This window comes from Corythoichthys intestinalis, chromosome 4 (genome assembly GCF_030265065.1).
Source record: "Corythoichthys intestinalis isolate RoL2023-P3 chromosome 4, ASM3026506v1, whole genome shotgun sequence".
Taxonomy (NCBI): Eukaryota; Metazoa; Chordata; class Actinopteri; order Syngnathiformes; family Syngnathidae; genus Corythoichthys; species Corythoichthys intestinalis.
Window position 1 is genome coordinate 56,032,276 of NC_080398.1, and position 21,176 is coordinate 56,053,451.

The 21,176-nt window shown below is 38.1% G+C and overlaps 1 protein-coding gene across 3 annotated transcripts in view; it reads left to right on the forward strand.

Annotated features, from left to right (window-relative positions):
* LOC130914348 (intermembrane lipid transfer protein VPS13B-like) overlaps positions 1-21,176 on the forward strand; it is a 625,421-nt gene that overhangs the window by 217,763 nt on the left and 386,482 nt on the right. For all 3 annotated transcript variants that reach the window (XR_009062893.1, XM_057833447.1, XM_057833446.1), the window contains exon 22: positions 18,121-18,254. Coding sequence is in view for 2 of the 3 variants with exons in the window: in XM_057833447.1 (XP_057689430.1) it covers positions 18,121-18,254 (134 nt within the window). In the remaining variant the exon portion in view is untranslated. The remainder of the gene's footprint in view (positions 1-18,120; positions 18,255-21,176) is intronic.

The following is a 21,176-nucleotide window of genomic DNA, read 5'->3' on the forward strand; positions in this document are numbered from 1 at the left end:
ATAATATGTTTAAGTCTGAGAACCTCCCGCCCAATTATATAATTGTATTTTTGATTTTTGTTTTGACATTTACAAGAAAGCTCATTTGATCCATGGTGTCAATCTATTTCAAATGAAGGAGGCGGTGTGACTATTCATCCATTTTAACTGATGCTTCTTTAGCACGATCAGAATAATTTGAAATCAGTATTAACTAGTGCTGTCAAATTTATCGCCTTAACGGGCAGTAATTAATTTTTGTAAGTAATTAATCACGTTCAAATATTTGATGCATTTAACGAATGCGCAGAATGACCCGCTCATGCATTGCCTCAAATTTTTTTGCACATTGAGAGCTAAGAGGCAGACAAAGGCGAATGGACACAGGCGTTCATTGGACCACGCCGTTTATTGGCATAAGCTTTGGCAACTCCTTCACAACAAACATAAGTATCATTTAGTGAAAGCACAACAAAACAAATATTCCTATCGCTCAAAAAACAAAATGTTCCCAAAAAGAAAAGCGCTTCAATCGTTTAGCTCAACAAATACACTGGATGGCAATATTTAGTCACAATATACAAACTATCAGAGGTCTCGTACGTTGTGAAGCCAGCACTCAAATGACCGTGAAGTACAATGGAAACAGGGAACTACGGCGTCAGTCGAGGGACAAAACACACTCATTGGCTTGACTTCTAAGTAATTTAAAATTCACCATTGACACCCTGTAGCGTATTTCAATCACTACCTTACGTAGTTAGACACTGGAAGAACGTCAGGGAGCCAATGTGATGTCACCGCTCGGTGACCTCAACAATGGTTAGGTACTTGTTTATTTTTTGATTGAAAATTTTACAAATTTTATTGAAACGAAAACATTAAGAGGGGTTTTGATATAAAATTACCCTAACTTGTACTAACATTTATCTTTTAAGAACTAACTCTTTCTATCCGTGGATCCCTTTAACAGAAAGAATGTTAATAATGTTAATAACTAATACAGTACTTATGTACAATATGTTGAATCTATATATCCGTCTTGTGTCTTATCTTTCCATTCCAACGATACTTTGCAGAAAAATACGGCGTATTTTATAGAGGTTTGAATTGCAATTAATTACGATTAATTAATTTTTAAGATGGGATTAACTCGATTAAAAAATTTTTAATCGTTTGGCAGCCCTAGTATAAATGAGTAGGGAAGCCTGCCATTTTCACAGCATGAATTCGACCTGCCAGTAAAATCAAGAACGCTGATCATCTTTGGAAATACGGTGTAATATGCGCTAGTAACCACTTAAACTTAATCATCTAACTCATCACACAATTCATTATGCCGTCGTTTAACCTTGATTCACAAATATTTTAAAAATTGACACTCCAATTTAAAGGGAAGATTCCTCTAATCAATGGCTCAATAAAGGCTCAGCTCATATTTGCCAAAAACGTTTTGCTCAATCCTCGTGACTTTTGGAAACATAATAAGTGGTAATAAGTTACAGCCCGTTACATCTTGAATAAGAATGGCACAGCATTATGCCAGCAATGAAGTATGGTTGTGGCCGTGTGATGGTCTGGGGCTGCTTTGCTGCCTCAGGACCAGGACAACTTCCTGGACATTGATGGAACAATAAATTCTGTTGTCTACCAGAAAATTCTAAAGGAAAATGTCGGGCCATCAGTTTGTGCCCTCAAACTCGCTCTTGGATCATGCACCAGGACAGTGATTCGAAACACACCAGCAAGTCCACATCTGAATAGCTAAAAAAAAAAAACTTAACAGGTAAGGTTTTAGAGTGCCCAACTAAATTCTGGATTTAAATCCAATGGGCCTATCACAAAATCACACCCGCAAATCACAAAAGTCAGACACTTAGTAGTAGAGTTGCAAAGGAATACTGTCTTTTTCCTCATTTTAAAATGGCAATAATCCGATGGTTGTAATTCCTACACCAGGTACCCTGAAAGATTAGGGGGAGGACATTTTTTGTGTGTGCCTTTTTCAAAGCCTAAAAGAAGGCTCGCCAAATGCAAGCTACGTATAAGGCTCTGTCGTTGACCACATAAACAACTGAATGTCAAGACGGTCACCCAAGGACACTTATGCTTGTTCAAAGATAAGTTAATGATCAATTTGTAAAAAAAAAAAAAAAAAAAGGTATGTATATATATATATATATATATATATATATATATATATAGCAAAAACGTATACATCACTATTAACGTTAGTTTGCTAACCTTTGACTGCCTACTTGTTTACTAGCCTGTCACTACACAAATAAAATATACTGTAACTAAGCTTTTAAGACCCCGGCACTGAAAGTACAAAGTAAACACCACAAACCTTCTATTAAAAAAAAAAAAAAAAAATGAAGACGTACTTACGTTTGGTCACCGACGCACACGAAGGAAATGCCTACTCTCCCACACAAACACATTTAGCATGTGCCTGAGGTTAACTAGAATGCATGCCACTCTCTCAACGTTGAGCATTTATTTACCTGATATTCATATTGCACATGTATATTTATGATATAAGTTGTATATGTAGTACTTCTGGATAATATTGAGAATCCAACTGAATTGAAGACTGCTTGTTCGTTGCCACAAAGCTTCAGAAGAAAAATCTGACATAAAGTTACTAATTAGCTAAAGTTATAGCTACATAGATATTTGGTCTGTGGTGTTTTTCATCTTGAAGTTGCGAGTGGTAGCATTCCGCCTTGATTATAATAATGGTCTCCTCTCTGTAGTTCAATACCAAAGACATACCACTCCACTGCATACAGCAACTCTCTCTGTCTGGTTCTAGACAAAATTTCTTTAAAATAATGAAACAAGAAAGATTTCAGTTTTTGAAAACAGGTCTATCGCCAGCTGTGGTAGTGCATATTGAGAAATTTGAACTCCCACCATCATCCATAAATCATTCGTTCACTCAGTCACTGTCACTGAAAGAATTTGACAGAGCCTCTGATCCATTGACATGCTCAGGTGGGATCTTAAACGGGCAGTTGATGCTAGAAAACCCTCCAATACGGCAGAGTTGAAACAATTCTTCAAAGAAGGGGCTAAAATTGTGCAATGTGAAAGACTTGTTATCACCAATTATCATTTAATATTGCTGCTAAGTGTGGCACATCCCATTTTTTATTTGAATTTTTTTTCCACATTGGGTCAGATTGGTTTGGATTTGTTTTGCGCTTTAATAAATGTATAATGCCTATAACAGCAAAAAGCATGTTTATTTCATATTTCACGCGGTATTTTATGCTTCTGAATTAAATGCACTGCTTGGATGTGTGTGGAAGCAATCGATTTATTTATTAAATATTTTGAATCCCGCGCCATGAAAATTAGTGACTTCCTGGAGTCCCCATCTCACAATACAGCCATTACTATATATCATCCAGAAGGTCTGCCAATTCAGCTGATTTTGCGGATTAATTCGCTTATTTTTCACATCACGCCAGCCCAATGTGCTGCAGACTTTTGTTGCTGCACCATGGAGAGGCGTGAGCCTTTTTGGGTTACAAAAAGTTCCCGTTAACCGCGGAGATGGCCAAAATAAATCCGACAACTGTGGGACCATTGGAGTAAACTACGTGTTTTGTATTATGTCAAATACTGGGATCATGGCACACGTTTTAATAAGGATGTGGCTTGCATTTTGTGGGTGAAAATTCTCCCTGTCCACCTAGAAGGCCACACGACCGACGGCTTGCCGCCACGGTCGCAGGCTGTGTCCGCCAATAATGTGCTTTCCTCGCTTGGTCACAAGCACCCCCCCGCTCCGGTGTTGGCCGTTTTTTTCCACCAAGAATGGGCTCTTTTCGGCATTCATTCCCGGCGACGAGCACTGCCTGCCCTCAGTGGCCGCAGTAGAACGACAAGCCGAAACCTGCTCGCCGCCGGGGGCCGGTGAAGAAAATCAACCCCTCCGCCGTGTGTGACATGAGTCGAGGTAGTTTTGTGTGATTTTTCATTTTCAAAAGGCGAGAAAAGCCGCTCGGTTCAGGTTAGCATATCGCCGAGTTGTTGCGCATCCTGTTGTGTTTACGCTCTTTCCTCCATCTACGAAGCCGGGGCAGGGAAATGATAAAAGCCGGACTAACTCTGGTGGCATGAAATATCGTTCGGGAGAGGAAGAAGTTGGCAGGTTTGCCCATTATTCATTAATTTTGCCCTGTCGTTCTGAATAAATGCATTTTTAACTTCTCATATTCCATTTAGCACAAGACTGTTATTTGTCATAACCATACCATTTATTTAGCAATTGGGAAAAATATTTCGATACAAAATTGTCCTGTAAAAACATTGAAGTAAAGAGATTGAAACAATGATGACAATTTACTGCTCCCTGTCACATTTTCCTCGTTCTGAATCTTCCCCCTCAATGGGCTGAATTCCGAATCAGCTGAAATCGTTACCTTGCCGACGTCATCGTCCAGCTGGGGACGCTAGAACGTCATAATGACAGGCGAGGTTAAATGGCAGATTAAAAGATTAATTTCTCGTCATCTGCGCTTTGCCAAATTGTTGTTTATAGGCGAATTGTCTCAAAATATAATTCTAATTTACATAATAATACTATTTAAGATGCTTTTTAATGCTGTCACAGGCTCTTTTAAGAAATGTTTTGTGCATGACTTTCAGTGTCTCACAAAATTTGTAGTCGCCATTTGCGGTGGCATGCTTATAACTTATGCTGTAAAGACAACATGTTGCTGTTTTGTTAATACTTTCAGAATAGCTGCATTATAATCAAGGGGACTTTCCTTTGGGCTTTTAGTGAGTGCCTGTTAATGTGCAAGCAAATGTACATAGACACACATAACCAGCTCACTCCAGATCATTTCCTCAGGGCAAGGTGATATCATGCTGTATGTAGTGGTATTGCTGCCCGGCTCAAATCTCAGAATCAATCATCTCTGCATTTGGCAAGCAAATATGTTACTCTGTCTTTTTTCCGCCCGGGTTTTAGTGGTTGTATGTTAAATATACATTTACATGTTAAAAATACCACTGATTTGTAGAATAAGCAAGCCTGAATTGAATTGAGGCCCCTCTAGTGTGTCACACATACTTTGTACATAGAACAGGTTATTTTCTTGTTACATCATCAACCCCCCCCCCCCCCCCCCCCGCCCGTTGGTGTACAGTTCAAGTAATTTTTTTTTGTCAGCAAAATATAAATTTCATTACCGTCCCCTCTTCACAGCAGTCTTTTTTTGTACATTAGTGAAGTTTAGTTTTTTTTGCAGCTTTAATGTGCATGTGATTTGCACTGCAGTTTGAAATCAATATATGTGTGCACACGCAATTACTGCTTAAATAGGTTAATTTAAAAATAACCAAACTATTTTTTTCAATTCCTCCCTAATGAATACTCTTTTTGGAAGCAGCATCATGTTCCAAGTCCCAACCTTCTCATTGTTCACTAACATCTACCAGAGAAATGATCTCACTGGCCTTGCTTTTCAATCCTTCAATTAGCCATTGGCGCCCTAAGAGAATTCTGCTTTGCTGAGAAACCTATCCTCCAATCTGGCTCTACTTCCCAAAGTTTGGAACAAGAAGTACTGCCTTTGTTCCTGTCTGCTAGTGGTCTGGATGATGAGATTATGTGTAATTTTCCTGTTTACTGGGAGGACTAGAAAACGATACAGTAAAATGGAAACATTTGTATTGTTGTGCCATTAATCTGTGAGGTTGTCAAAAAATATAGTTTAGTGGTCTGAATTCCGCTACTCAGAAAAACCTTTGGTAATCGCAGCTATTTATGTTAAGTAATGGTATGCTAGAAACTGGAAAGTTTGTGAGTAATGCTGGGCTCACACCTAAATATTTTCAGTCTAAGACTAAATAACGACTGGAAATCAGAACAGAGTTTTTTTTAACGGAAGCTAATTTTAATGCTGTGAGATTAAGTGTGAGATGGTAGTCTCTGTCTGACGTCAGTCTTTTCCTTGTTTTGGCCTTGAGAAAATACCAAAAGTATTTGATATTAGTGCTGCCACGATTAATCCATTAACTCTAGTAATTTGATTAGAAAAAACCTTCGGATCAAATTTTGCTGCTTCGAGTATTTGTTTAATTAGAGTACCGTTGTAATGGATTGTTTAGAAAGTGTTTGCATTTAGTATTATTGATTTGGGTGGATACATTGCCTTCTAGTGGCAACAGTGAATGACATAACTCATTTAACATGGCTAAATCCAGCTGCTCCTTGTTAAGACCAACATAAGTTTTTTTTTTTTTTTTAATGCATTCGTCATTTAGTGTATAAGGTTATTTAGCCGTTTTTGTGAAAATATGTGAACAATTTATCAAGAGAATTGTAAAATGTTCGCGTTTTACAGAATTTAAGCTAGCAGACTTTTGCTGTGCAAGTTAGTAATTTGTTCTTTTGTTGTACTTAGATCCTCATTCATTTTTTAAATACCGTTTGAGGCTAAAATCAGTTTTTTTTAATGAATTTATTTATTTTTTTATGTGATGAAAGTGCAATTCTGCGTATTTTGAAGAAACACTCTTGAATTTTTTTGTGTAATCTCATGTAATGCTCTTTTAAAAGTGCAATCTTAGCAAGCCTTTATTTTACATCTCCTAAAATTTATTCTGCAATACATTAAATGTTCTTAATCCGTTTACACGATTATTTGAACTAACTAGTTGATCGATTTATCGACTACGCAAATAATCGATAGCTGCAGCCGTATTTGATATTCTCGCAACTTTTTCCATTTTTCCTTGACGTGACACAACCAAAAACCAATGGATACACTCTTACAAAATAGGAATTCATTTAAAGCAACACTAGGGAACTTTCAGTTTTTAGTCGATTTTAGCGGCGTAGTTGGACAAAAGCGGTAGTGTTTTGCCGTAAGGAAGACTGCATCTCCCATGAGGACCAGTGCACAGTATCGTAACAGTATCCTGGTCGCCTGCATTTGGATTGAACGGCATTTCTGTTTCCAGTGGCTGTGTGAAGGATGAATAGTGACGAGGTAATGAATCCAGTTGTGGCTAAAACAATATCATTTGACGACGTTGAAAATAAGAAACATTTGATTTTGTACCGTATTCCCCCACCGATCACCTGAACTCGTCAGAAACTGAGTTGTTCGGGTGGGGGCATGTTGGGTTTGCACCAGTGAGTGAAAGCCGTGCCAATGTTTATTCTTGAGTGTCCCTTTATCCTTTTCTTTATAACGTATTGGAAAAGGGGAAGTGAGGTATGCCGTAAAGCAGTAAGCACATTTGTAGTTTTTTTTTTTTGGTTTTTTTTTTGTTTTGTTTTTTTGTCCTTTGTTTTTTTTGTTTTTTTTTTTTGGTGGCAGGGTTCCTGCCACCCTCCTCAAAGTTAATTAATGCCAGTAAAAGCGATACAGACCCCTCAGGTCATAACAGAGGTGTCATTCAGCTAGTTGTCAGTCGACAAATCATCAGAAATGTTATGAAAATATTTTATGAAGGTTGAAAAGTTCCTTAGTGTTGCTTTAAAAATCAAAAGAAATACATTATAAAAATCCATTCGGTTTCAACCGATTGCAATCGTTTGAGAATGACGTGATCGGGTCTGATTTGTGATTATGTGATCAAATAAGGGGACATCTCTCCCTATAACTAATACATTGGTACCTCTACATACGAACTTAATTTGTTCCAGGACCTAATGATAATTATAACAATAATAATAATTCCTGTAATAACATAATGTATCGGGCTATAATGTGACGGCTGTGTTTTGTGTGCTGTACCTGAACACACCGCGTCGCTGGCGTCACAAAAGAGAAAAAGGTGCGGTGGAAAATTTACTTTCTCTTTTAATGTTTCATTGTGTTGGCAACTGCGGTGAACAGTAGGTGTGTTGAGTTGCACAAGTTCTGAAATAAATGTTTAAAAACCTGACAAAGTTGGCGATTTCTGTGGCGATGTTACCACAATAATAATTGTCACCTTAACTTATAAAGACTGGCGAACGGAGGTTGGAGGAGGACAGTTGAGATAGTAGACATACTATGGCCGTATTGTCGAGCCTTTTTTTTCCACCACCTGCACTAACATTCTTGGAACCTATGTTGGTTTCTCTCACAAGAAAATCCACAGTGCGTCCGTCTTACGGGAAAAGAAAGAAATGCGGCGCTGTCATAAATCCTTGTATTTCGAGCATGTCGTTGGATGTAGAAACAAATGACGAGTCAAATTTTACGTCAGATGTCGAAAAGATCGTGTGTCGAAGCGATCGTATGTTGAGATACCACTCTATCATTCTTCATCAATTTTCAGAGCCGTTATTCTCACCAGGGTCGTAGGGGTGCTGAAGCCAATCCCCGATAACTATGGGCAGTAGGCGGGGTACTCCCTGAATCAGTTTCCAGCCAATCACAGGGCACAAGGAAAACAACAACCATTCGCCCACACACTCATAGCTAGGGACAATGTAGAGTGTTCGATCAGCCGACCATGCATGTTGGCGGAAACTGGCATACCCGGGATTGAACCCCTGGTCTCAGAACTGTGAGGCGGACGTGCTCATCCTTATAATGAGTAAAATCAATCATCAATCAATGATGTAATCCTGTCAGTCTTGTAATTAGTGAACCTGCACAGTTCAGCCTTTTAAAAATCTTTCAAGTATGAGACTTACGACTAATATATCTTGTCTATAGATGTAAAATGGTTTGAGATGGTTGTCTTTGGAGACTGATTTTGTTTATTCTTGGTGTGAAACCAGTAAAAGAGAACCTCAGCATATGGTTTGATGAACAAAAGAGCTGATATAAAAGAATTCATGAACTCGTACAGTAAACGACAGAGGAAACTGAGTAAGACATATGCAGGCAGAAGTTCAGTTGTACATAATCTCCGAGTAATCTGATGGACGTCAGGCAGGTTTTTATTGGCTGCCTTATTTGCTTTCCAGAATAGGATAATATTTTCATTATGGAGTTTATATAGTTAAACTTTTTTTCTGGTACTGCCAATAATTTATCAAGGTAAGGATGGTTGGCTTGGCAAAGAACAGAAGCGAAATTATAAATAATGGGATATGAGGCTCTTTCCTGAGAAGACTGGTTATAGTCTCAAAGGGACTCTTACTGCTAAATTTGAGTGTATTTGGATGCCGCGTACTGATTAGCCCATTCAAACTCTCGTTGATTCAAGGGGGAATACATTTTCTCTTTGTGTTTCCTTTTTGCACTTTTATGAATGATAAGGGTCTTAGTTCTTGTTGAACTTGGCTGGATGCTCTCAGGTCAAACTGAAGTGAAGAGAAAGGGACATTGGATTTGTGAGAATAGAAGACCATGCAGTGATTCAAAACTGGATTCATTTAATTTCATAAAGACATTTTAATTTATGTTGGTCTTATTACCGTAATTCTTAACATCATGTGTCATGGCTCTCTGATGAGTGCATGGCAGGCAGGCAGCTATATGCCCGATCTAACATGCACTCCACCGACTTTATAAATGGTTCAGGCATTATCATGTGATTTTAATTCCAGTGCTGTCTTAGCAACACATATCTGTGGGGCACATTTCTTCATTTAGCGTTTTCACTCCAATGTCCATCTCTAAGATATTACAATCTACACATTCTTGGTCACATTCATGGCAAGGAGGAGCGTTTCTTGAATTTGAAAGCTAGCAGATGGAATAACTGAGTAAAACTGACCATGGTACCAAGGGGCACACTGGCATTAAGCCATCATTTGAGAATATTTCATTACGCTTCAGTCCACCAGACTTCAATCATATGTTCGTTTCAGCTCAGATCACACTATAACAATGGGTATATAAATATTTGAATAAGTACAAAGTAACTTGGTTCCAAACAAAGACTTGCAAGTTTGTTAAAGACTCAGTTTTGCTTCCTCTTGCACACAGTTGTTTCAGAATATACAATACTTGAAGTCATTATAGCCATTTTGTAAAAGGGAACTTACCAAAGACTTTTGGCAAAATTGAGAAAAGCTGAGGCATAAAAAAAGTACTGTAATTTCCCGAATATAAGGCGCACCAATGTATAATGCGCACCCCAAATTTACTTATAAAATCTAGGGAAAATTATTGTACCCGTTTATAACGCGCACCCTAATTTTAGCACCAATGAAGAGAAGAATACAAGAAAACAGAGCTCGTGTACAGATACAGAAATGTCATTTTACTGAGGTGAAACACAGCACAAGCATAGCATATTGGTAGTTCAAAACATTACCATAAACTGACAATATTTATGGTAATAATATGATTTGACAACTTCTCCAACTTACCAGGATCTAGGAGAAAACAAAACAGATGTGACTTTTCTTTTAAAGGCTGCTGTATAACTTGCTCGTTTCATCATGATGAATAAATGTTCCTTCCATGGATTGATACGGTAAAATGAAAGTGAGAATGTAAGTCGGAAATCCGAGAGAGCTCATTGCTGTCGACACAACAGTAACAATAAGCACTATGGTTATTTGGGTTTGAGTTTCCCGAGGGACAGATGTAGTTGACGGACACACACTGGAAGTCTGTGTTGTTACGTTTGTTATGGTCCGAGTTGCGGAGCTGCAATAAACGTTGACTCAAATGAGTTCAAGAAACTAAATTCTGTGCTTTATGAAGAGTGAAAAAAGCAGAATTTAACACAGACAAAATCATTCGGCCGATCAGAGTGAAGTATTACCGAAACACAATGGTGACGTCACGTACCGTAATGGTCGGCAACGGATCGCTGCATATGTTTTTTCAACACAACGTGGCTGTGTCAATAAAAATAAAAAAATCGGTTTATTTATATATATATATATATATAGTATATATATATATATATATATATATATATATATATATATTTCTGTCTCCATCCATGTACCCGTTAATAATGCGCACCATGATTTTACAAGTTGATTTTGTGGAAAAAAGTGTGCGTTATATTCGGGAAATTATGGTAATTTTACAATATATCATGTGCTCGACAATTGCCTTGAAATTGGCCGTTTGGCAAATTTGAGCCAACCCTTCTATTGTCTTGTCTATTATCTCCTCTATAAGCCGCTACTTTTCCCCCACTTTTTAAATACTGCGGCTTATAGTCCACTGTGGCTTATTTGTTGATTTATTCGGGTTAATAGGTAACACTTTATTTGACAGTGGCGTCTGAGATTGTCATAGTTATAACATGAAACTTTCATGGGCATTCCTGGGTGATAATTAAGTGTCATCCGGCAAATTATGTCACTAACTCCATTTATGTCCAGTTTGGATCTTTTACATCAATTCAAAGTGAGATAATTTGCCAGATGACACAAAATGACATCTGTCATAAGCATTCATTAATGCTCATGGCAGTGTCATGTCATAATTATGAAGTTCGTATGACAGTCTTATGGCGCCACTGTCAAATAAAGTGTTACCAAATACCATAACTAGCAATTAATGAAACAACTGGAACATTAACTGAAGAAATAATTAGCAACAAACATGAATTTTGATTTTTTTTTTTAAATCTGTAGAGCTGCAATGCATGCTAGGAGGCATGTTAGACGACAACAGTGTTAAAAGCAGAGGTTGACTGTCTCCCCCAAGGGAACAGTGATGGCCAAATGAAGCTTCTTAAAGCAATGAAGCTTTTCAGCCAATTGGTTCAAAGCTTCATGGTGGTTCATTTGATCTCATGACAATCTTATGATGCCGCAAATAAAGTGTTACCAGTTAATATGTTGTGGTGTAAATATCCCATAATACAGTGAAGACGGCAGCGGCTTATCCATGAACAAATGCTGTTTTCGTGTCAAATTTGGTGGGTGGCGGCTTATAGTCAAGTGTGCCTTATAGTCCGAAAATTACGGTAGTCTGAAAGACTAGATTACTGGTTGTTATGCTATTCATGATCGTCTACTTGAGAGCAATGAAATGATGAAATTTAACAGTACCGTATCAAAAGGAAGTGGTTAGACAGCGTTAAGATACTTTTCTTTGTTTAAATACTCAACATGGCCACCAGAAGGGCTTCCCGTTGTCAAATTTTTTTTAATCAGCAAAAAGTATTTTTTTTAAACGTCTGTTATTTGGATTGTAAAATTTTTTTGGGACTCAGGGTGTAAGTTTACTTTTCATGCACAGTGCCAACAATTAGACTTATAATGTCTTAAAACCGCGCATGACCATGTTCAACTCTTTACAAACTGTATTAACATGCATCGACAGTATAATTTATTCATTATTATTATTATTATTTAATTATATATATATATATATATATATATATATATATATATATATATATATATATATATATACATATATATATATTTTTTTTTATAACACTAATTCAAAATTGATTGCTTTGGAGTGGAAATGAATGACGCGGATAAAACGGGTTTGACATCCAGTATTTGGCCTGACGTGGATGTGAATTCCTGCAACATGAGCTCAAAGAAGTCAATATTTGTGTCTGAAACGTGTACCTATTTAAAAAGTGGCAGAAGCAGTTTTAAACTGTGACATGATGCCTGTACAACTCAGCCTATCAAACGTGCATATTTGAACACCTGGAACATGAGTGTCACCCAGTCAATTCACTTGTACATACTAGTGATTGCTGTCATTGGCATTACGTTGTTTATTCTTTGCTACGCACCTTAAACTTGTTCTGTTGTTACAAACTGATCTTCTGAGACTACCCACGTTTGGCAATCCAATGCATAGTGTCGAAACAACCTCTTTTTATATTGTCACAGAGAACCTGCCAGTACCCGTCAATCATGAATGTTTCACTGGAAACTCAAAGGCTGTGGTTACATTAGGACTGTTTTTTTTCTTCTTCACCACCACCACCAAATTAATAATCGAAAAAGGTACATGTGTATTTATTAAATTTTTTGTCCTGTATGCGTGCATTTTATGTACGAAAATGCAACAACAACAAAAATGTTGTGGAAAAATTATTGTGTTTCTCAGAAGTAATCACAAAAAAAGCAGAAAACGGCACATAGAAAAGTTCCGGGACATTTTTTTCAGCGCTCGAGTAATTGACATATTTTACTGACCCATCTGGCTGTTTTATTTATATATAGATGAGCAGTATAAAATGAGATTTGGGGTGTTGTGACATCACCACTGTTTCATGACAAATGTGGGATAGAGCTGCTGAGTAAGGTGGGCCTAAATCATGGAATATTTCTAAATGTGTCTTCAGAGAAAACTCTTGTTAATCTCTGACACTCTGATGGCTTTAACATGCACAGACGTCAGGCTAATCTGGTTGAAATGGCATTCTGTCCCTCTCATCGGCTCTGTTTCTGCCTCTTTACTTAACCTTTCTCATCCCCGCTTTCTCCTTTTACATTTTTCCCACAGTGACTGTGTCTCAAACTCTTATGGTGTGTTCGAAAATTCATTCAATCTGTGAAATATGAGGGGTTGTCACTGCTGTTCAGTATGAGTGTCTGCACAATCTGCTTTCGTCTGGACCACAGCAGGCATACCAGGATGTGTCATGTCTAGCTATGACGGTCTTTGCGCACATTCATGCATGTGCACATTCTCAGTTGAAGAAGTAACGTACAGTACATAATTTCCAGGTTAATAGATCTATGCCAGAAGATCATATATTTTCTTGTTAATTGCATCAAATCTTTCATTTTAAAAACATTGGCATCTCAAAGTCCCACCACTGAGCACTCGGTAACTTGTCATCTGACATAGTTACTGGAGATGCACGCAACAATTTGTGACTGAACATTTTCAGTCAAAATTTGAGTAAAAATGTGGTGTCTTTCCAAAAATTCACAACACTCTTTAGCGTGCACTTCTCAGGTTCACTCAAGCGGGGAATGTGTTGGCTCAGAGCAGCTATTACCCCTTACAGTGGAAGACACCCGCGACATTCACTTCCCACCTTTTAGCTGAATCTTATCTCTTCTTGCCCCGTTTGAGGTGCTTAAAACAGGGCTACCAGGTAGTTGTTCCAGCTTTGTAAACTTAAGTTTTGCTCTCATTTCCGTGTGCTGCAAAGCTCTTTTCTCAGGGTGACTCAATTGCAAGCAAGCACATTTAAAGGATGCGTTCAATGGCCACTGCAATAAAATATTTTCAAAATGACCCTCTTCAATTACCATCTGTAAACACAATGAAAGTTTGTATTGTTTTGGAGAAGCCTATTAGCACTTAGGTTATTGTTAGAGAGTAAAGTGGCGTCATTTTTTTTCATAAACAAACCACACACATAAAGTCAGTCATATAACAGCTTAGGCTACGTGTACACAAGGACGGATAATGGCCTTAAATGTGTAATTAGTTAGACTATACGGCATGTCGGCTACACTAATCTGCCTCTTATCCGTGAAACAACTTACACAAATAAGTTAGCCGGCTAATATTACCTGCCGCTTAATATAGACTAGTGTGTCCGTACAGAGATCGGATACTGTACGGCATGACGGCATCATAAACAATGGAGTCGTGAACGCACTTTAAACGTAGTGCGGACAGGTATAAAAATATTCTGCAAAATACCCTGGAGAAAATGATCTGTCCTTGTGTAGACGTAGCCTTCTAGTCTCCTTTCAAAACAAACTCACATTAAAACTGTAAAAAGTCATACAAGAGCGTGTGCTTTGAAATTGAATTTGGATTGTATTTATGAACAACTGTTTGATAAATGGCTTCATTACAGTTTTCCTCCTCTGTATTCAATTTTGTTGTTTAGTTTGTCTCAAGAAAATAAATGAGTCATTAACTTAAATTTATATCAACACTTTGCCTAAAAGAAAAGAATTTCAATCAGCAGCCTTTTTTTATTTGAATGAACAGGACTTTCGTCTGATTTTGTGTACTGAGAAATTCTTTTTGTTTTTATACTCATAACCTTTATTAAAAACTTATTGAATACACGTTTTAAATACTTAAAACAGTACAGTTGTAGACTACAGTTTAATCAGGAAGCTGAAATCATTTTTTTTTTGAAGGAAATAGTCATCCATTTTGTCTTCATTGTTATTTACACGTTGCCTAAAACAACTTCAAGTTAAATTGTGCAGGTAGATGAAAAAGCTGACATTTATCAGATTAATCATTTGATTAATTGTTCAATTAATGTATTATAAAAAATAATCGTTACTTGCAACTAGGGGTGTAACGGTACACAAAAATCTCTGTTCGGTCCGTACCTCGGTTTTGAGGTCACGGTTCGGTTCATTTTCGGTACAGTAAGAAAACAAAATGCAAAATATAAATGTGCTAGTTGTTTATTACACACCTTTTTCTGCTCAAAAAGTAGTTTTGAAGATAGATTCAAGTCATGATTTTGCCGATTTAGGAGTATTTTAGATAAAAAGTTAATTAGGTTCGCTTGGAAGGTTGACAACAGCCGACTAGGGAAGTCTCCTGCTTTAAGATGGCGGCTGTTTACTAACGCAACTAGTTTTCCATACTTCAATGTTGTTAACGCCGTCGAGTCTGTCATCTTGCATCTAGGGCTATATACGTATGATATCTGTTATCTACAGTAAAACGATGTTGACGTAGTTTGTAGCGGCTGTCAGCAGCAGTCAGGTATTCTTGTGTTTTTATCCAGCGGCATGAGTTGAGCTAAAGCCGTGAATCGAGCAATGGCATTACCCGGGTCTAAGACAAGCATGATGTTTACTCTCGGGACGCAATGCGGTCCGTTTCTCATTGCGTCCCGAAGACCGCGCTGTGTATTAGTTCCGCTTTACTTGACATATTTCAATAATCGGAATTTGGATGTTTGTGAATCGTTCTCGAATCTTCCATGGCCGAATCTCTCAAGGATGTAATGACGGCTGGGCATGTTGTACCGTGGTTCTAAGTGTTGGATGGTGCGTCTTTGATCACGAGAGATAGTGGCTCGTCATCCAGAATGAATTCTTCGGCAATGACTCTTGTTATTCCCTGGGCTTTGGGACTGTCAAGTGCCAGTTTGTCACGCATAGCAAACGTTTCTGCTAGTGTTAGTGGCGTAGGACCTTTTTTTTGTCTTCGGTTTTCTTAAAATACTCCTCGTATTGTTTGTGGTGGTATTTTGCTTGGTTGTATTAAAACTTCTTACAGCTTTACCACCACGCTTGACTTTATTGTGGCATTTGTTGCACTCTGCCTCTACGTCTTTGTCGTCCTTTAAGGTGAAATAATCCCACACAGCTGACATTTTTACCGATAAAATCTCTCAGTAAATTGTGAGACGGTAATGAAAATGTAGTGTGTTGAAGGTGTGCCGTAAAATGCGGACCGGATTTTAGGGAAACCGAAGCAAAAACTGGAATGGATTATGTAAATCGGTGCGCTGGAAAACCCGAACTGGGCTTTAAAAAAAAAAAAAAAAATATATATATATATATATATATATATATATATATATATATATATATATATATATATATATATATATATATATATATATATATATATATATATACAGTGGTACCTCTACATACGATCGCTTCGACACACGAACTTTTCGACATCAGACGTAAAATTTGACTCGCCATTTGTTTCTACATCCGACGACATGCTCGAAATACGACGACAATGGCAGCACCGCAGACGAATGCACGGAGGATTTTCTTGTGTGACAAATCAACACAGGTTTCAGAAAAGGTTAGTACAGGTGGTGAAACAAGGAAAAAGTTGATGCTTACCTTCGAAATGAAGATGCAAATGACAGAAAAATATGAGCGTGGGGTGGGCATCCGTGAAATGGCTCAACAATACATCTCCACGGTCCTCCTCCGACCATCGTTCGCCAGTCTTTATAAATTAAGCTGACAATTCTTATTGTCTCCAAAGAAATCGCCAGCTTCGCCATGTTTTCATCATTTCTTTCACAACTTATTCAACACAAAACGCCTGCTGTCTGCTGCAATTGATGGTGTTCTCAAGAGAACATTCAAAGTGAAAGTGAAACTCAAGCTCACCGGTCCGTCTCTGGCACGTGAGCCCCGCGGTGCGTTCAGGTACACAAAAAAACGTCCGCCTTATTAGAACCCGATTCGTTACACTATTACAGGAATTATTATTATTCTTTTTATTACATTATTCCAATTTTGATTTATAATTTATTTGTTTTGCTACGTGTAATTGCCATTTTTAATAGCACCAGCAGTATTTTTTAAGGATTTAGTGCAGGTTTTTGGGCTGTGGAACGAATTAATGGAATTATAATGTATTCCTATGGGAAAATCCTGCTCGACATACGACCATTTCGACTTACAAACAAGGTCCTGGAACGGATTAACTTCGTATGTAGAGGTACCACTGTATATATATATAAAACTGGATCGGAAGTCTGGATCGGAATTTTTCAGTGTTGGCCGATCCAATACCGATGCGCATTTTTTTGCCCATATCGGCGTCCGATCCGATCCAAATATCGGATCGGGACATCTCTTGCTCCTAGTTCTTCCTACTTGTTTTGTTGTGGTAGGAGGGTTTTGTATAGAACACGGGGCCGTGTTGGTTATTATTATAGCAGAGAAGACAGCAGTAAATCAACAAAGACAAGTCGACTGTGCCCCGATCTACCACTCAAGAGATCCGATGGACTCAAAAAGTGGGTTACAGTTGCATATTAGTTTGAAAATCGACCGAATCCACGGTATTTTTACACCAGTGTCTTCTGGTCTGCCCGGTCTGCTAGCTAGTAGAATTGACGCAGGAGGGCCCCGTCTCACGTCAAATGATAAACTCTGCCGTCCTTTTAGCGTGCATCGCGTTGAGCCGCTTGTGGGACGCGTCGAACACGCGGCCGCACTGCAACTGGTGTTCATTGGCTGATTAACTTTAATGGCCGCGTTTCACTGCGTTCTCGCAGCGGCCACGTTGCCGCGCCGTTGACGTTTCTTACTATCCTACCGTGTTGGTCCTCATTATAGTAGAGAAGATGGAGTAAATATAATCTACACAAAGAAACTGTAACCCGATCAACTCACAGCCTCGAAAAGTAAGGGTTACATTACATCAGAAACTCGTTTGGTACGCCTCCGTTCCAAACCGAGCACCAAGTGCCGAAACGGTTCAATACGAATACATGTACCGTTACACCCTTACTTGCAGCCCTACTTAAGAATATGTGTGTAATTCTGTGTAATTTTGTCCTTTCCCATCTATTCCCCAGAATCCCGTCCGCTTTCCATTCCTATGAAGGTGATGCCTGACACGACAGCGCCTGAGTCTTTGGCGACATCGGAAGAACGAATGAAGGAGCTCATTGCTCATGCATGGGATTCTGTTAAACGCCTAACGCTACAGGTAGCAACCCTCACTTTTATTTTGTTGCCATTATCAGCAATTTTGGAACAAAATCATAACCAAGCCGTTTTGGGTCCTTTAGACAACATTTTCGTGCAGTTCAATCAGTTTGATGGAACTCCACACAGTGGTTTTGCTCATCACTTTGCAAAAACTACACCTTGAGGGTTTTATTTTATTATTATTAAAAAATATATATATTTTTTAAACTTGAATAACACCAATAACAAAAAGGTGGCCCTTTGGTCTGAAATTATCTGGATCACCTATACAGACCTGGTCTGCCCATCATTAAAAGAACTGTAGATTGTCATTACATGACCCATTACATGTGGTAATACAAATAGCATGTACATCCATCCATCCATCCATGTCTTGGACTGTCTAACACAAGATATACCACTCTTCCGTTGCAGTACCTCATATTATATGGCAAAAAACAGAAGTTCCAATGTTCTTGTGCACGAGTAAAACAGGTCCTTAAAGAACCGCAGTGGGTGCGGGTTTTTGTTCAAACCCACCATGAGGGCAGCCTTTCACCAATTTGGTGTCTTACAACTGATTGCAGTCAGGTGCTGCCTGTTTTAGCAGAAACCTCATTTGTTGAACTGTCTGTGCTGGATCTGTTGGAACAAAGACCAGGACCCACTGCGGCCCTTTGTGGAATCGGTTTGACACTTTGGAATCTAGTGGTTGATATTTAAACAAATATATTACTATTGTCAGCACAAAAAATGTAGTGTGTGTATAATGCTAGATTAGTAGTTTTTGTTTTGGGTAATCTGTTCCTACTCACAAAATGCAGTCTGCATATGACAAGTTGAAGTGAGTTGTTTACATACACTGTGCACAAAAGCACATTACATTTTTTTTGTCTAAGTGTGTGAAGTCAATTTAGACCAAACCTCTCCTGTTTCAGGTCAGTCCCTTTATTCAAAAGAGTATATCTTCTCCAGTTGCGTGGCTTCCATTGTTGTCCTTGGGATTTTAAATACAGTATTTTCGGTACTATAAGGCACACCTAAAAACCTTCAATTTTCACAAAAGCAGACATTGCACCTTATAATCTGATGAGCCATATATATGGATCAATATTGTTTCATATGACATGACATTCCTTTTAGCGCAGTTCCATCTAGTGGATGCATAACACAACTACTACTACTACTACTAGTGCTGCACCTTATAATGCACTGCGCCTTCTATATGAAAAAGTTTAAAAATAGTCCATTCAATGAAGGTGCACCTTATAGTGCAGAAAATGCGGTATATCTGTCCATCCACCCATTAGTTACAGTACTTATCCTGGCAAGGGTTGACGTTGGAGCCCTATCCTAGCTAACATTTTGGCAAAGGCAGGATACACCTTAGATTGGTGACAATCCACTCATAGGGCACTTATTTATTCTTTTAGTTCACATTAGGGCTGTCAAACGATTAAAAATTTTAATCGAATTAATTACAGCTTAAAATTTAATTAATCGTAATTAATCGCAATTAATCGCAATTCAAACCATCTATGAAATATGCCATATTTTTCTGTAAATTATTGTTGGAATGGAAAGATAAGACACAAGATGGATATATACATTCAACATACGGTACATAAGGACTGTATTTGTTTATTATAACAATAAATCAACAAGATGGCATTAACATTATTAACATTCTATTAAAGCGATCCATGGATAGAAAGACTTGTAGTTCTTAAAAGAAAAATGTTAGTACAAGTTGTAGAAATTTTATATTAAAACCCCTCTTAATGTTTTCGTTTTAATAAAATTTGTAAAATTTTCAATCAAAAAATAAACTAGTAGCCCGCCATTGTTGATGTCAATAATTACTCACACAATGCTCATGGGTGCTGAAGCCTATAAAATCAGTCGCACCCAAGCGCCAGCAGAGGGCGGCAAAACTCCATAAAACACAATTAACAAGTCTGAGCTGGGCATCTGCGTTAATTGCGTCAAATATTTTAACGTGATTAATTCAAAAAATTAACACCCGTTAACGCGATAATTTTGACAGCCCTAGTTCACATATATAGTATGTACATATTCTTACCATTGAACAGAAGTGCTGGGAATCATGAGTGGGACATGGTTACGTGCACGTCATTGAAAAATACAGAAGAAAAAAGCTTGCTTTAATATGTGCAGTAAGGAAATGTATATACTCCTGCAGAATCAACGGCTGCATTATCATATCATGTGCATATGTGCTGTAAAAACAACTTACATGCCACATGTTTATTTGTTATCCTGACTGAGTATCATGTTACATGTAGCTGCCTTTATGCCAGATGAGGCAGATCAGATGCACTGTCAGTACACTGATAACCGGTCACTGCCTGATAAAAATGTGTGACTTACATCAGGACATACATCTACATCTGGCATAAAAACTGCCAAACGAATCAGTGTGACTTACTGTCGTAACTGACAGCGAAAGGCACCTCTTTAGATCTATGCACAAGCTGATTTGATGCATGGTAAATGTTGGCAATGTGTTCCTAATTGTTCATCGATACAAATACCATTTTTTGTTTTTTGTTTTGTTTTTGCTAAAAGATTCCAGTTTCATGACAAAATACTAGGCGACTAATATATAACCATCCATATTAAGTTTCTTTATCTTACTTTCTGTAAACATTTAAGCAAATAAAAGACATACCATATTTAGTCTAATACCCCTTTCCCACTGGCCAAAAAACCCATGTCAACCTGCTAACAATCGGCTTTTGGTGGCAGTGGGAAAGGTGCAGCGACCCGCCTCGACCCGTGTCAATCAACCCGCCAAGCGACCCGCGTTAAAATCACCTCGGCTCTGATCGCGTTAGCAATAGCCATATATATAATACCCCTTTCCCACTGAAACTAGTGGGTCAACGCGCGTTTTTCCAAGCCGATGCTTCCCGTCGAG